This window comes from Dermacentor andersoni, chromosome 9 (genome assembly GCF_023375885.2).
Source record: "Dermacentor andersoni chromosome 9, qqDerAnde1_hic_scaffold, whole genome shotgun sequence".
NCBI lineage: Eukaryota > Metazoa > Arthropoda > Arachnida > Ixodida > Ixodidae > Dermacentor > Dermacentor andersoni.
The window spans coordinates 20,313,073-20,331,237 of record NC_092822.1 but is presented as its reverse complement, the minus strand read 5'-3'; the positions used below and the strand labels follow the sequence as shown (position 1 = coordinate 20,331,237).

The following is an 18,165-nucleotide window of genomic DNA, read 5'->3' as shown; positions in this document are numbered from 1 at the left end:
AGCCATACCGAACTTCTACTCGTGTAGTCTTTAAAGGTGCACTATAAAGACAAATATACAATTTTTCCAGAATGTTTTAGACTACCCTTCCACAAAGCACGCTATCGATGGTTATGGAGATGACAGATGTATCTACCACCGGACACATCAAAGGACCGATATCTCGAAAATATATAGGTACTCTAAACTGATGCTAAAGTCAGGGTTTAGACTAATTAGACATACCTCGAGCACCGACTGTGGTATTAATCCCGCGACTGGAACGTGCCTCATATAGTACAACTGGTTAAAAGTCAATTAAGAAAACTCGGCAGTGCAGGAGCTAATTGACGATTATGGCGCGGTTACTTATGTCCGCCGCTGATCTAAATAATCACCAACGATTTGTCTCACATGCAGGATTTTTAATCATTGGATACAGTCGATGCTGAAGCACCCTAAGTTTGGAGAATTACAACCCTCTTTCCCAACAAAGTCGTTCGCTTCGAGAAAAAGCTCATACATTTTGATTTTACAGGAAGCAAGTGCCTTCTGCAAGATGTATAAATGGACTATAGTTGATTGACATTCGCCACTGGCACTTTATAGCGCAGAAAAAAAAAGGAAGACAAGCACGTGACCACCGCTTGCTTCGACTTGAGCGCGCAGTTTGTCGCTCAACTGAAGTTTAGGTTGTGCAGTAGTAGATTCAAAATAGGTGCAGAATAACCTCGAAAGAAACCAATCTGATTTTGCTGCTCTTCCGCTGCTTGGCAGCACTGTCGCGTGTGTGAGTCGGCGGAACCGATACGGGAACCTTGTAAAAGGAGCCCTCGCTCGGGCTGCAGCCCGTGGCCTTCTTCCAAACACACCTCCCCAGCGGGCTGTCAACGCTGAGACGATGCAAGCGCTCGCGATGGCCTTCTTAGGACGGCGGACTGGATCCTCACTCTTGGTACTGTGCATCCTCTGGCAGATCGGTAAGGCACGTGACAGCTGGTAGCATTACTAATGCGCCGTCCACGATAAGCTCGACGTTCGATCCTCAACTGCAGTAAACATACAAAAGTCCCCCCCCCCCCCAAAAAAAAAAAAAAAAAAAATGCAGGAACGACGTGTGGCACTAGTCTCTCTACTTAAACCTGAAAGCATCGTAGTTTCAAGAACTTTGATGGTTTCTGAAAGCTTCCGAATTCGATAGATTGCTTTCGAAATCCGTGACGTCACACTACCGTACGCGCTCTGATGTTTCTGCGCAAAAATTTACGAAAGGGCGTCAAGCTTGGCCCTTACTGTTTCCCTCACTAGTAATCAACACATTCCCGGCTAATTAATGAGAACGAAGATTGGAACGGCTGAAAGTCGAGCAAGTTGGTAAGGATTCAAGGTAAAGACAGGCCGGCCCGCGTTTTGTGTTGTCCATATTGTTCTATACTATACGCGCCTCGCCGGGCGCGTTCGGTAAAGGAGATAGCTCTATGACCGATCATTTTGTTTTTCTTTTTTTTTTTCTCCTTCTGTTATGATACTGTTGTAGTTTTTTCGCCAGTTGTTGAACTGACCAAGACGAGTCTTGGATCTACGTTGGCTCTAGAGCTACACCTCTTTCGACCATTTTTAAGCATCACAGTTACAGTCACCTGAGCCAGCTCGTACGACCAGTGAAAAAAAATAAAAAAAATAAAAAAAAGAATCCCTGTGGCAGCCGAAGTTCAAAGTCTCCAGGTCAAAGAATAGCAGGAATACAAAACAATAGTAAAAGTCATGTGAAACGGCTTCCGTCCACAGAGCGGGAACTTCTTTCCAGTTTCGTCGTTATCGCTCATGTATCGGAACATCAGAATCGGTCTTGTTGTAATGATTAGAAAGATTACCGTATGTTAACATTCATACAGTATGTTGACATACGTCAATGACTGCAATCGGACCTGCTTTCCAAACTAAACATAGTAAAGCACAGATTATAAGTAGTTGCAACAAATCGTGAACGAGGAGCAATGGTCCTTATGCAGCTACTGATATTTCTGCCGGGTTCTGCAGTTTACTTGTGTCCGTGTTCGTAGCCCTGCCTTTTAGAACGTACCACGAATGAGAAAGAAATTTTCATGCAATACTTCACCAATCCAGGCTGATTTAGCGTTACTATAAAGCGTCTATTTGAAATGAGATTAGCATGATGCCAATACCAATGTTACTTGCACTGCTTTTGAATATCCTTTGATTCAGTTTATCGTTTTTTTCCCCGTTTGCCGCGTTGTACATACGCTAAAACATCACGGACGTTACATCGAAACGGCAACGCGCAGCAAACAGAGCTGCATGCACCGACGGTCGGAGCAGCAACGAACTGTGGCGCCTCCGAAATGACCTGCTGGGAAAGGGTTACGACCCCGGAACTCGACCTGCCACCCACGCCAACGACACGACTAAGGTGCTCATAAGCGCCGATGTTATCGACGGCCCTTACCTGGTGAGTGACTAACACGTCGAAGCAACGCACAACCCGACAACGTACGCGCTATAAAATTGCGTATCGTTCTCTATTACTGGATGAGTCGTCGTTGTATACGGTCATCGACAAAAGTTTACGGGACACCGGCTCGACGACCACTTCCTGCTCTGCGAAGGCACGGCGCTTCTAAATTTAATGAATCGCGGCGCAGGTCGCAAAATCGACGACAGACTGAAAGCTTGAAATCGAGGGTGTGGTGACCAGGCTGTGGGCGGGAATTCAGCTTTCTTTCGCAAATTCCACGTGCCGTTAACACTTAATTGTGGCCTACTTTACATGTCCCTCCTTCATCCATGTTTTCATGGGCACCGGTCTGTAGTTTCATGGAGTATACGCGTCTGAGAGCACTCCTTTTTACGCGTCTAGGACTCTCGCTGCAGTGCGTCTGGCGGTCGAAAGGACCGCCAAGCACACGACAGGCGCACTATCCTAACTGGCAAGGTATATGATAAAATCATATAATTAGGAAGCTTTAGCTTCTCCTTAAGCACATTTCCCTTTGCGGAATACCGCAGAGTTTAACAGGAGAAAACGCAGAGTTATCGCTGCAGCAACCAACTACTTTCTGCTTAGTTGCTGGTGTAAAGTGTCGATAGCTACGTAATCGTTAACATGCAACGCTTAACGAAATTTATTCCAGAAAAAAATACCTGGCAATAAAACGTGTCTAACGCGTTGTGGCTGGACGTTGCGTCATGGGACGTCGCCACCAGCGTTGTTACTGCCAGCCACGTCTCCAACAACCCGGTATTATAGGCAGAGGTTAATATCTTTACGGACAAGTTTAAACTCTCTTTTTTCCTGGCTCGAATATTTTTCGTCGCAAACGCATCGCCTTTTTTCGTAGCTAATAAATTTTGGCGGTTTCTTATGACCTGGCGAGTCATATTCCTTGCTCAAAAATTTTCGAGCGGTCAGGTACGGTTAAAATTTCAAAGTACTAAAAAGAGCGGGTGATAAGCAAAGAGGTTGTAGACTGTAATTCAGTCGTTCTCTTCGATGCCCGGATGCCCGGTTCGTGACGTCACGCTACCGTTCTGACGTAATTTTCACGATTACTGGTCACTTGACATGACGTCACCTGAGATGGCCGACACTGCAACCTAAGCTATGTGAAAAGAATAAACGCGGCAAGCGTCGTAATCGCACCGCGTTAAATACATACAGCTTGTCGGCTTCCTTACTCAAATGCGCATTAATAAGTAATGGTAACTCGCCCAGCAATACCAATGCGTGAATTCGAAAGCCTTGGTAGCTTCACAATAGGCCGCTTGAGGTGCAAGTTTATTTGAGCCGATTTCTCTCTGAGAACAGCGCATTTCCACTATGGAGGATTGGCGAAGAATTGGATGGGATTAGGGAACGCCATTGTGCTCTGTAGCAAGCAACGCAAACATTTGGGAAGAGAGGAAATGTCCACGGAAAGGGAAATATGTTATAATGAACTAAGAATTTAGTAGGAGAACTGATTTGGAACAATCATAAAACTCTCAATGGCAACGGGCGTGAGAGAGAGAGAGAGCGAGAGCGAGAAAGAGAGATAGAGAGAGAGAGAGATAGAGATAGATAGATAGATAGATAGATAGATAGATAGATAGATAGATAGATAGATAGATAGATAGATAGAGAGAGAGAGAGAGAAACTATATCGAGAATCAGAGCGATAATGATAGGCTCCCTGGCTCAAGGCCTCGCTGGATGCGTCCCTTTAGAAAGCGAGCTGTATGAGCGACATTTTTTCTTTTCTTTTTTTTTGTTTCAACTATGTTGATGCTATGATTTCTTGTGTGTTTCAGTAAACAATCAGTCGTAGAGTAGGCGCACAATGCATTTGTCATCTTCACCTTGTGCTTCCTTCTAAACAACCTTTTCGGAAAGGAGCACTATACATCAACTCAGCCAGGTACCTTTGGTAGTCGTTAGAGGGGGCTTAGTCGTGAAGCATGTAACAGTCCAAATCGGAACGGACGATCAGAGAAGACACTGCCACCAGAAACGCGAGACTATACAACTCCAACGTTGTGAACCAGCTCTTGTGGTGTCTGCGTCTTCCTATTGTGTACCGTTCGATCTTGCACTGGTGATGCGTTTCACGAATAATCAAGCGCAACCAACTAGGCTGCCTAAGTGGATTAGTTATGAACAGGACAGATGTACAGTCGCACCCGAAATTTTACGGACTACGGGATCTGAAAAAAAAAAGAGGAAAGGCCAACTATCTTTACAACGGCCTCGCAAAAGCCTCGCAACGGAGCCTGGTATTCACATTTCCAGCCGCTACTAGCATACTCTAGTACACGCGCAAACCGTACATCACATAGTGATGTGCAGTTTTACTGGCTACTTTTACAGGCTGCTCGGAAATTCAAGGTTCTGCGCGATCGCATCGTCCGTAAAGTTTTGTGGTTGACTGTACATGGCAAGATGTAGACTTTAAGTGGTAAACACAGGCAGAACAGGGAATGTTTCATTCTTGAAGAAGAAGCCAGATAATACGTATATACGCGTAGTTCTGTGCTCTTGTGCCAAGATTTAGAAATATTTGTAAACTACAGTCCGTTCAACATAATTTCCCGGCTATATTAAACAAGTGCGAATGCATCAGTAATTGCACTTTTAAGGAACCCAAAAGCCACTTCGTAAATTTGCAATAGTTATTTATTGGTCGATTGCTCTTTTACGTTATAATTGTTGCATTTTTGTGTTGTTACGTAATGTGACGTTAACATAATTGTACCTGATCTGTTGCTAACGCTTGTGGCGTAATTTAAAATGCTATTATTTGTATAGCTATGACAGTTTCAAGGTTTGCACGCAATTGCACGGTTAGCACGCAATTTTAATTTCTATCGATTTGATATCTGCCCAACGTTCTGTGTGAGGCTTATAAACATTACTTATTGCATAAATAATATTAGTTCCCAGTTGTCGATTTGCTTTCTGATCGTAAAGTGTTCAGAGATTTTTAAATGTGTACGTATACAAGTACACATTGTTGACGTTTATGTGCCCTTGTCAAGGTTACGATTCTGCTTTTAGTTCCCGTACTTTATCCCTTTCCAGGATGTGTTCTAGAAGAATAAGAGTGAATCGAATTGAATTGAATTGATGCCTCAAGAGCCAATGTTTCGAAAAGAAGGCTTGTTTTCGTGAAGGCAATAACTTTCAGGAGTCGGAGCTATTACGTAAAGTCTTTTATTTCAGGCCTTCGCAGGATGCGTTCCGCAGAAAGAAAGAAAGAAAGAAAGAAAGAAAGAAAGAAAGAAAGAAAGAAAGAAAGATAGATAGATAGATAGATAGATAGATAGATAGATAGATAGATAGATAGATAGATAGATAGATAGATAGATAGATAGATAGATAGATAGATAGATAGATAGATAGATAGATAGATAGATAGATAGATAGATAGATAGATCCACGAGCGATTTCTTGTTTTTACAATATTGCTGCTGTACTTCATCAGTTCTTGCCGTCACTGTCTCATTCTCGAAACGTTGCTCCGGATACGTCCCCTGTGACACTGTTAAGCATCAGTTACGGAGATTTGAGCCAGCCATGCCAGCGGTAAGAGCAAACATTCCCGTGGCAGGCCAAATGTGATTGCTCAAGGAGAAAGAATATGGCGAATTAAAAGAAAAGAAAAGATGGTCAGTGAAATGGCTGCTGTTCAGGGAGCGCGAGCTTCGGTCCATCGTCGTTTACAGAACAGAATAGCAGTTTATTCTGATATTTACAAGAAATGTCCTGGGGTAGAGGGACTAAAGGCGTACAGTTCTACGTCACGAGGCCCCGGAACTTCTGAGGCGCACTCGTACAGTCAAAATAGAGGATCCAAATTTCACACGCAGCATTGGAGGCAGCTTCCTCGGAGTTACAAGCGCAGTGACAAACAAAAATAACACAAACTGAAAATGATTGGTAAATGACGTATACAGCACTAGTAAATCAAATGTGCGTATATGCCTACGGCCATCGATATATACTGGATGGATTCTGAGGCTTACTTTTCAGTGGTTCTGTGAAATATTTGGAACTCTTGAAAAGTGGGGACACAGCTTAATGTGGACTTTGCTTATTTTGACATTGTTTTACCTCTTTTCTTACCGCCGATTCACCGCCTGGCAGCATCCCGACAGAGAGCTGTTCTACGCAGACATCGGTTTATGCATGGTGAGTGGCTCCGTGACTACCTAACCTTTCGAAAAAAAAATTGTTTCAAACTAGAATGAAAATATTCACATAAACTATATGGCTGTCTCAGAGAAAGTAGGTAAACGCTTATTTACAAGTTTTACGGGCTCTCTGTATGCGACTTCTGGAAAGTGGCTCCGTGCAGTCAAACCCATCCTCCTGCCCCCCCTTCTCTCCGTATTCTAAGATGTTACTTCATTTAACGCTTCACCTTGACATTCTGACTAGTCTCCTCATTGAAAATTACCAATTTCTCTGTGCTATACATAAAACCTGGATTCCTTGCAGCATTGTGAAGAAAGCAGTCATCAGCGACGTCCCTCGGCAGAAGTGATCATTGCGCTTCACGATCATACAGGCCAATTTCTGAATAGCGTACTTTTTTTCCAGTCGATGGGCGGCGCTGTACTCAGCTTGATCGAGTGGAGGAATAGCTTCAAGTAAAGGAGCGTTTGAGAATACGGAAGTAAGGGCCGCATATAGACAGGGTGTTTCCTTACCGCTTTACACATTCATCTATTTAGGTCACGTGAACACAAATAAGTTAATACCTATAGACAGGCCTAATAGCAGATACAAAGTCGGCAGACAATCCGCGCGTTTTTGCGCTGTATTTTTATAAGGAAAAAAAAAAAGAGTATGTCTACGACGCAATAAGGATTCTGTGGGAGGTCGAATTTACCAACGTGTTGAAAAAAGACATTACGGGCTTATTTTGAACAGCGTAGTGTGTAATCTGCGTGTCGGCTATGCTTCTCTTTCCGTACCTTAGACTTGGAAGGATCACCGACTCAAGTGGAACGCAACGCAATACGGAGGACAGACGGTAATCCGCTTAAAGACGGGCGACGTTTGGAGGCCGGAATTGTACATGACGTCGTCTTGGTAAAGTTATTACTTGTTGTGGCTTTTTCTAACCTGAGAGTAGATGCATGGTCACAACGCTTGGTTTAACGCTCGCGATATGTTTAAAATTAGTGTCACAAATTTAAATCGCATGGCTCTTAATTATGTCGCCTCTGTGGAACAAACCTATCTGTTTCACGAAACAACAACAACAACAACAACAACAACATAACACGTGAGGCATGTAGAAAAAAGAAAGAAAGAAAAAAATACGGCAAGGTGTAGTGCTACATATAGAAGGCTGCGGCTGAATACAAGGAAGGTGCATACTCTCAACAACAACCTGCAGTGAGGTGTAGCGCTACATATAGAAGACTACGGCTGAATACAAGGGAGGTGCTTCCTCTCAACAACACCCTGCAGTGGGGTGAAAGCAGCTGCTTCAAAACGATGAAGCATGACTAGTGTACAGGGATGTGCGTTTTTTTATTTCTCCTAATAAAAAATCGGGAATAAAAGATTTTGCGGACACCGTTGCTATGTTTTTACTGAAATTTATAGAAATATCGCATTCTATGGTACAGATGATTCAGCATAACACTTCGCATAGTTACTTGCCTGACTTTTAAAGAGGGAGCGGAGGGTGGAGGGGGGCAGGGAATGCGAAGTTGCTTTTGTCTACTGGGAAGCTAGCTCGTGAGAAGACGGCGCTCACATAAACTTGTAAACCTGTGCTGCCGCCTGTGGGCAGCTGCGAAATCAGCCATTACTGGAGGGTGGTAGCGTGTTATTGAGGTGCAGGACAAACTCCAATATTAAGATTCAAATGCATTTAAAACACGGAAATTCTCCTAATAGACAGGCGCCGGACTGATTTGAATAAAATTTATTGCACTCGAGTGAGAAAGTTGTCCAGCAACTCTTGGAAGCAGAATTTAGATTTAGAACTTCGAAGTTTTGAATAAGTTGTTGAAGATCGGTAAGCTAGCAGAAAAAACAAAAAATCAAAAAACAAATTGAAGCATGAAGCTTACGAATTGGTTAACTTTGCACCGAAAACAAATATATAAAGTTCCATGAAAACTGCATATGTCAGAGCATCTGAAGCAGAGCAATATGGTACATTAATTTACAGCCCAGTGCAATTGTTGCGATGTTTGTGTACAAAGGTTTCGCAAAAGTCCTATTCACAAATTAGCAGTACATTATCGAAGGATGTATACATGATACATAGATTTGGCCCTGTTTAGATGTATTAGACGTTTATATATATATATATATATATATATATATATATATATATATATATATATATATATATATATATATATATATATATATATATATATATATATATATATATATATATATATATATCCGTTGCCGTGTTTTTAGATTGAAGCTACCGAGCCGGAGAGTTCCTTATTTTACTTTTCAGATTTTTTTCCTCCTTTCTTTTGGCAATCGTGTTGTTTTGGGAAATGTATTGAGCGCAAACATCGCTAGCATTACACAAAGCATGACTAGCAATCTTGCTATGCTTGTACGCCATGTAGCCCATTCACGTCGACAATGCCCATTTTGTTGCTGAGTTACGGAGTTGTAAACTTGATAGTATAGTTTTTTGAATATTTTCGATTTTTCCAATTTTTAATAAAAGATTTACGACCTAAATAAGAAATTCGAAACCAAGAGTCACTACATTTTAAGTTTTTACTTTAAGTGCAACAAACCTCGTCGAATTTGGTGCAGTGATTGCCGAGAAAAACGAATTCGCCTTTCACATGTATTTAGATAGGAGCACCCGAGCTAATGCATTATAGGTACATTAGCGGCGCAAAATGGCGCGGACTCTTCGCTTGTAAAATGCAGCTGGCTCTCTCGTCGCCCATTGGCTTACGGCAGTCGTGGTTCTAACCGAAACGCACCGATTGGACGTGCGAGGGAATGGAGTTGTTGAACCTTTCCACAAAAACGCTTGCTTGCGCGCAGCAGATGCTTCGGTGGGCCGGCGACCAAAGTGCTACAACTAAAAAAAGAATCCACAACTAACAGCTGCAATTTTTCGTCCTATACCCAGGTCCGACGTCTACTCCAGCCTGCTCACAAACTACATGTTGCTCGCAAACGATGACGGCAAAGTTCAAATGTGCTCGGCGACGTCCGTGCAAACTTTTTGCAGCGTAAGTCGGTCCCACCTACTTCTTCGACATAGATATGTGAGCGTCGATAACCAAAGACCAAGAATAACGCGACGAACGAAATTTTTTTCCAACCGCTTTTATTTGTCCAAAAAAAAACAAGCTGACTCAAGTGCCTTGAAGATTGTTGGAAAACCATCCTGTTTGTAATTATTTCTTTTCTCCCTCTCGCAGTTATAAGTCAGTGGTTATAACTGTCCTGATTGAAACTTTATACAATTTACTTTCAAAGAAGTTTCGTTCTTTCCGACAAGTAAAATAGACTGGCCGGATCAATGTTGCTTCCAACCTCTCCAGTTGAACGGCATTAAGGCCTGACTATACGTCCCTACAACAAATCTGCAAGAGTCGATTCTATAGCAGTCATCTTTTCAAGTTGCTGCTGTAGTGACCATTGTGTTGTTGGCGGAGTAGGTGCTGACGCTGACTTTCTTTTTTGTCCTCCGAGTGAAATGCTAGGTAGGGTAGGCGGCTATTGCCTGGCTGTTAAAAAAAATTCTTGAGTTTCACGTGCCAATACCACGATACGATTATTAGACCTGCATACCGTTGCGGCATACTCCGGATTAATTTTGAACACCTGGGGTTCTTTAACGTGAACCTAAATGTAAGTACAGGAGCATTTTTGTATTTCGTAGACGCCAAAATGCGGCGACCGCGACCGGGATCGAACCCTTGACCTCGCAGTCAGCGCAGCACGACGTTACACATCCACTAAGCTGCCGCGGCAGGTCACCTTGCCGTTCTTTCCCGGTTTGAAAATAAGGTTTGGAGACGTTAGTGCTCCTTCGTTTCCGCTCAAATTTCGCAGCAAGGTAGCAATTTATGCTCCACGTCCTTCACTAAAGCGCTCAGCATACTTGCTCGTCCAGTTCGCCCAAAACAGAAAAAAAGACAAGAACAAAACACTGTTGTATGAGCACGCCGTCATCGGAGAAGTGAAGTGTTGCACAGAGACGTGGTCTGGCTTTGCTGTCAGTCGACAATTAAAGGACCTGAAGAGCCGAACAAAGGAACAATGTCACCCGACGTGGTTGCCTAGTGTCTTTGGCATCGCGCTGCTAAGCACCGACGTGGCGGGATCGAATCGCGGCTAGGGTGGCCGCATGTCGACCGGGGCGAAATGCAAAACGACCGTGCACCGTGCATTGGGTGCAGGTTAAAAAAAACCAGGTGGGCAAACCTGATCCGGAGTCCCCCACAACGCTGTGCCCCGTTATCCGTTCGTGATTGCGGCACGTAAAACCCCAGAATCTAATTTAAATTTTTAAACGACAATGTGACGTGTTTTGTCAAACGACGTGGAGCAAAACGAACAAATATAATGAGTTTCTGTGCGAAAATAACTGAAAATAGGGCAGCAATAATTGTTAAAAGTTACTTTTAAGGATGTTGGAATTGCTATATAAATAATTGCCGATGATTATCCAAGTTGGCGACGCCTTTCCGGAATTTCTCTGCATAACTACGGTAGACGAAATGAGGAAATTCGACAGCGCAAGCTGAAATCAGATAGCGCAACACAGGGGTAGTTGGAGATCGCCGGGAGAGGCCTTCGTACTGCAGTGAACATAAAGATAGGCTAATGGTGATGACTGTGGTAATTTTTTTTTCTTTTTTTGAAACGGACAATGCCATGGCAACGCAGCAGAATTTCGGAGAGCTATCCCCGACTTTGATAATCGTCGTTAATAATTACTACGGGAATTTTCTTCCCGAATCTGCTTGATCATCGCGATAGCGTTCACGTCCACGGGGTAGATAGTGCGTATTCTCTTCTTCACTCGTGGACGTTGCACGGTTCTTGTCGTACAAGCACTCGGCTCGCAGGCGGACATGACGCACTTCCCGATGGACCGCCACGAATGTGTCGTGGAGTACAGCACCATACTGGACCCCGAAAAGGATGTCAACCTCACCATTGACCGAACCGACTCCCAAGGGAAAACGGACTCGGAGTTTGTACTCGTCTCCCTCACCTCCAAAACGTGCGTAGGACTGCGGCCCACTATCTTTTGAATGTGCAAGTCTACCGTGAACACTGGCATCAATGGTCGGCACAGTATAGAGTGCTTGCGCGATGTCTTGTTTTCGTACAAGCAGTGGGGTACAGTACGGTAATTCTCCCAGTTTCGTCTTCCCCGTTTGGCCAAATGTAAAGATTTAGCGTATGGGCAAAGATTTTTTCTACTGTAATCCTTGGTAACATGGCTAGCTTCCCTTAATCTCCTTAAAGACAAAGTCGATTTTTGCAGCCTCGGCGACTTTTTTCAATCATTTTATTTTTCAGTTGCAGGGGAACAGTGCGTAAACTAGACGAAGCCGAAGAGAGGCGCGAGGAATACGTGCACAGCACTGTTGTCAACAACAACAACAACAACAACAACAACAACAGTCTTTGTGCCACTCTTCGTTTTTGTCAGATTCCCACGTGGTTTCCCTGTCGCGATGGGCAACCAGCATGCTCAAGTTGAAGCGCTGCTCGACATTTTATGGACGCAGATGTAGCCAGTGATTTGCCCTGGAAAAATTGTTCAAGTTACATTGACTACGTTCAATGCCTCGCCCTTATTTTAAGGCAAGGGGTAATAATGCGCCTACGTTTGTCTCAACTTCGAAGAACGTTCTAAGCAGCTCATTATATGAGCCATTTGGATGCGTGAAAGCGGCTTTTACACGTGTAGACAAAGCATAATCTTAGCATTTGATACCGTTTTAGAAGACTAGAAAATTGATTTCCCTTCTTCCATTCCGAATGGTGAATTACCACTGAAAAAAGGTAATTTAAATGTTTCATTTAAAAAAATATAACTAGGTACGTTTCTAGGAACAATTACAGCATAAGAAAGACAAAATTTCGAGCAACTCATTATTACCATCATCATAATTATTATTATAATCATGATGATAAAGCTTTATTAAAAGAGGGAGGTCTCATCGACCTATCCAAGGTAATGAGGTTCACTTCGTTACTTTTCGCAAAAAAGGGAATTGTTTTAGGTCGTTCTCTGGACCCATCCTTAAAGCATTTACCAACACTGACAGTGATGCCTACATGGCAAAAATTCTGCAGCGTCGCCGAGCACTACCCGAGGATCCAGTTACTGCTGTTGTAAGTGCGGTCAGGTCCTGACTGTCCAGCGCACTCTGGCTTAACGTGAGGTGGTGAGCTTAACGGCGAATTCGTCGGTGAAATTGTTGCAGCTTAAACTGCGTAATGGATTCGAAACATGTGCGGCCGGACGGTGGGCGTCTCCACTCATCGCGTTGCATTTTCGGGCAGGCTCCTCATGCCTGACTTGCTCAGAAATTGGACATCGTTATTATTCTTTTTTTTTTTCGTTCATTTAACTCGCGTCCGCATGCTGTAGTGAAATTAATAAACCGCAAGGTAACTTGGAAACCGCCACCAGGTTTGAGAAAACACATACGCACATCCACTCTACCATAGACAGCACATAGTGGTATGTACCGCGAGTACGCCTCAGTCGCCATATTGAGAGGCTGTGAGCTTTCTATGCAGTATGATTGACAGACAGAAACTCACGGTCACAGTCTATACTTTGCGTCGCCCTTGCAACAACAAAAAATATCTTTATGACATGTGTAATGATTCAACGTAACGTGGTACAAGTAGTAACGTTTAACTGAATGTTGCGAGTTTATCATGCGTAGTTATTTTTTTTGTTCGTTTTATCAAGTTTATTGCGATGAAATGGTGCGTAGTTTACTAACATTGCGTGTATAACTTGTATAATTTCGGTAGTGTTTCTTTCAAACCAAATTCGTGCTGCTTTGTTGCTTGCGGCTCAGTGGTCCAGGAGGCCGGGTTGGTCAAGCTGACAAAGTAGTTATTTTCTTGTCCTTATATCACAACTTCTATGATGGATATTTCGTGTGAGATAAAACAGTCACACTCAAAACTCAAACACCGGAATGCGCGCTGCCTAAATGTTGTGGTGCCGCTAGCGGTATATCTGAGCACGACAAGCTTCATGCCCACGTCACGTTCTCGATATACATACCAGGAAAAATGGACAAACGACGATACAAATCTCCCGCTCACCTCAACCTTCTATCAGATTTGACGACCCCAGTCAACTTCAAACACAGACTAAGATGTTGGGATGCTTTCAAGAGACCTCACAGCATGATCATCATCATTACCATCAGCCTATTTTATGTCCACTGCCAGATCGAAGGTCTCTCGCTGCGATCTCCAATCACCCCTGTCCTGCGCCAACTGATTCCAGCTTGTGCAGTGGTCACCAACAACCTTGCCTCGAACTCAGACAGAAGTCGAGTCTTCAAGCTCATACTAATATCTTGAATGCGAGGTCTCGTGTTCGATGTCGGACGTACACAGCTATTCCTGTTTATCATACTTTAACCCACGTAAGCGTGCTCCGATGCCTCTTACACACAATGGATCAAAGCTCCGATGCAGTGAACTAAACTTAGCACTTCACGAGAGAGAGAGAGAGTTGATTAGGATTGTTCAGCTGCGAAACATCCTTACGTCTGTCTTATGATGAGACTGTGCCTGCATGCAATTTATCTCTGAAGAAGTAAATATTTACGTGAGAATGTGTGCTAAGTACTATCGAATAATTTATTCAGGATAAGCAGATACATAAGCAGGTACGGAAACTGTGACAAAGAAAACTTGACTTCAGAATTCTACCTCACTCCCCCTCAGCTTCACACAAGAAGCTGTGGCCAAAACTGGAGACTGTCTCGCAGTCTCACATCAACCTCATTTCAGTTTGCAAAGTTGAGGTGAAACCAAGGTTGATGTTGGTCTCGTGTCGCCAGAACCTCATAAGCTAAGTGGCCTGCCTTTTCGCACCACCAGCGGGACCACTTTTTCTTATTGTAAGTGGATTTGACACACGACGTTCTCACTGAGTCACTTATAAAATTTTCTTTATTTTGTGAAGTTATACTATCGATCGTATTTTCTTGTCCAATAAATGACAATTCGATGTATACACTCATCAATAATTTCACGTGGTGACATTTGAGGGTGGTATAGTGTGGCACACTCATTGTGCGTAACTCTCGTTCTATGTGACTATATAAGCAATGATGGCAACCACTCTATTTTCTTGCTGTTATAAGTTGTGTTTTACCTGTTTGCCAAACCTGTCGGAATTTGTATGTGCACTGTATTTTATGGCTCAAAAGAGCTTGCATTCTCATGTAGATTCTGAAGATGAAACATTATATTCGGGGCTATATATTTCGGACCAGGCACGCCGACTATTTTTTACCAGTTTTGGGTGTGTTATAGCCACTTGTTCGTCCAAATTTATCTGCGGTTCTGATACGCGCAATGGGTGCTCAAAGCCTCAAAAAGTGTCTAACAAAAGAAAACTCAAGGCCTCTAGTAACATTCTGGTACTTTTTTATTGTGCTCTACTCAGCGACATCAAGGATTACGAAGAGTACGGCCGCTACTCGACCGTGGTCTACCGCTTCGTCCTGGAGAGGCGCAACCTGTTCCAGCACTTCACGCTCCTCCTTCCCGCTGTCGGTGTCGTGGTGCTAGGCCTATTGACGCTGTGGCTACCGCCGCTCTCGGACCGACGGTTTACAGTCGCAGGCGTGGCGCTTCTGGTGTCGTTGCTGCTGCTGTACCGGGCCGACGATGCGGCAGCGGGGTCCAACCAAGTGCCAAAGATCAGTGAGGAGAGCGCCCGTTATTTTCGTCCTTGTGTGTATCCTCAAAAGTCATAATTGGCAAGATTGACTCGAGACTGTGAATTATTGATGGAGAGAGAAAGAGTAAGTTTAAACGGCATCTGGAGAGGTTATCCTTGCGAAATCCTTGGAGTGCTACTTGAGGTGATATGATGAGGGATGAATGAAAAGGAGTGAGGAGGAAAAAATGCAGGCCAGAACTTTGCACCACCTAACTCTCTACGCATTGGGAGGATTTTGATGTCTCGACAGCTGTGAACGCGTGCCTCACGGACGACGTTGCGCAATCTCATTTATTAAAGCGACGTTTCTATATCTTGTATCTCTTACAAGTTTGTTACAGATTGCGAGAGCGTGTACACTGTTGCACGCTAGCATACTCTCAACATCAAAAACCGTGGAGTTTTCTTTACCTCCGTAATGGGTAAAGTCCGCCTGTTATGCTTTACAGAAATGCATGACCGATGGTGGCATCGAACCTCTTCATTTGAGCACAGCATCCCAATGCTCAACGATTATGTCACGATCGCACGCAAGGTTCTCTCGTATTAAAGTCGCTATGTGAAACGGCTGGCGCGTACGTGCCGTGCCAGTTTCCCGCACTAATCACTCAGAACAGCTAGTGCTTTGAGTCGCTGTGTTAAACTGCACGGCCTCGAGGATCGGCGCACATTTTTCGTCAGAGAAACGTAATATCTCCAAAGCGGGTGACGTCCGCCTAGGACGCAGTCGAAGTGAAACACCCACTTTAATACATTGACGGGCGCGAAATGCACAACCACAAAATATATATACAGTTCCATTCAGGCAACTACACGGCAGGTATCTGTGACACGTGGTTTATGAATTTCAACACGTGGCAAATGCCATAGCCAAACGTCCTCTGTAAGAGATAGGAAACGGTACGTCAAGGTACATCAACCACTGACCCCGCTAACTTCGACGAAATTTCGCCGTCATGGTAGATGTTGAGCGGATCAGGATAATGTGAGAAAAGTGGGGCCAAGAGGAATAGTAACAAACCCATGTTCGGCAAAAGGCGCCGGCTGCGATAACGCTTAGTTTAGAATTGATATACTGTGGCCTATGATAATAATAGTGTACCAGAGTAATAGTGTACCAAGTGCGTGTACCCGAGGTACGCGCAGTTGGCATTTGTCACAAAATGAGATGAATGAAGCGACAGGATAAGTATGCCCCGGGCCACTGTGGCTCATTGGTTATGGCGTTGTGCTGCTGAGCCCAGCGACGTGGGTGCGATTCCCAGCCACCGCGATCGCATTCCGATGGGTGCAGAATACAAGAAACGCCCGCGTAGCCTGATTTGGGCGGACGCTAAAGAACGCCCAGTGTTAAAAAATAGTTTTTAGCCCCGCGCTACGTCGTCCCTCATTACCCGCTGTGCAGTTTCAGTACTGCAAATGAAATTTGCTTTTATGCGAGGTCAGTCTGGTTGGTGCATGTCGAAGGGCAGTTGAGACGGCATTGAGGCCAGTGGCAGTACTTTTGGTTGGGTAATTGGTGTCATTCCGATGACCATTACGATTATGTTGATGACGATGTTGTTGTTGGTGACGATACCACTTGCTCCTCAACGTTTTTTTTTTTTTTCTTGCAGCCGTTGTTCTGAGCACCAGCGTGTTGATCAACGCCCTGACCATCGTCGCCACCGTGGCCAACATGAACCTCGTCAGGTTCCTGTCGAATGTCCGGGCGCTACCGCCAGTTGTCGGCAAGGTGGCGGGCTTGATAGCGACTGGTGTGCCCTTGGTGTGCCCCGGTGCAAAAGCCTCATCCGAAAGCAGTGCGGGCGCTTCTGTCGACATCGCACACGCTGTCATCAGGGCACTCGATCGCGCATTCTTCTTGGCCTCCTTGATTACATTCACCGCTATCATATTAGTTTGAGAAGGACTTCGAAGAAACCTTCGTAGACGTCGACAGTGAGACAACGTGAACTGCCTTTGAAGACCCTCGGTCTGGTTAACGGAAAACAAAACTTCTTGCTAATGCTCACGCACCTCAAGCAACGAACAGAGTTTCGTGAAGCGGGAAAATAAAATTGTGCGGAAACCACCGACGATGATTGTCAATGGAAGTGAATAGTCGAACGCTTTTAGAAACTAACACCCTTTATTAAAGGAATGATTCTCTTGAAGCCGTATACTTGTGCTCAGAGGATATTTAGGTAGCGTTTGTTGCTTCATTGAACAATTCTGTCGAGAGAAGGGCCGTTAACCAGAACACCTGTAGCGGTAGTATTGGTGGCTACACGCATAAGCAGATTCGTGGTATGTACGTTGCCTTTAGCGTCGCAGTCACCGGGATGAAAGGCGAATGCAAATATGGTGTCACCTGGCATTTGAAAGAAAGTGAAAGGACAGAGAACACGAAGGGCAAACACAGAAACAGTCAGGCTACATTGCTATTTTGCGAACTGTAAACTACGGACAACAAAAACCAACCCAAAACATTTCTGGTCGTAGTTGGACTTGTTCCGTCTGTGTGATGGAGATGTCGCTGCATTATGTTGCAGCGTTCATTGTATTCTTTTTTTTTCTTTTATGTAACGCGACCAAAGCATTATCAGAACGGGGATTTTTCCTGATGGCTTAGCTACAAATTTCTGATTGACAATTTTGGTGGTTACAATATTGACACGTGTACTTTTTATCTTTATCGGGTGACCGCTTTTCACCGCCTCACAAATATTATCGCACAGTGCAGGAC

The 18,165-nt window shown here is 44.1% G+C and overlaps 1 protein-coding gene across 1 annotated transcript; it reads left to right on the top strand.

Annotated features, from left to right (window-relative positions):
• The first annotated feature begins 580 nt into the window (after window positions 1–580).
• On the top strand, window positions 581–17,511 carry LOC126527180 (neuronal acetylcholine receptor subunit beta-3-like). Its single transcript, XM_050174931.3, has 8 exons — window positions 581–959; window positions 2,286–2,449; window positions 6,620–6,664; window positions 7,458–7,570; window positions 9,612–9,714; window positions 11,563–11,720; window positions 15,159–15,418; window positions 17,054–17,511. The coding sequence occupies exons 1-8, from the start codon at window positions 881–883 to the stop codon at window positions 17,341–17,343; spliced, it is 1,212 nt and encodes a 403-aa protein (XP_050030888.1). The 5' UTR covers window positions 581–880; the 3' UTR covers window positions 17,344–17,511.
• Window positions 17,512–18,165: the final 654 nt, after the last annotated feature.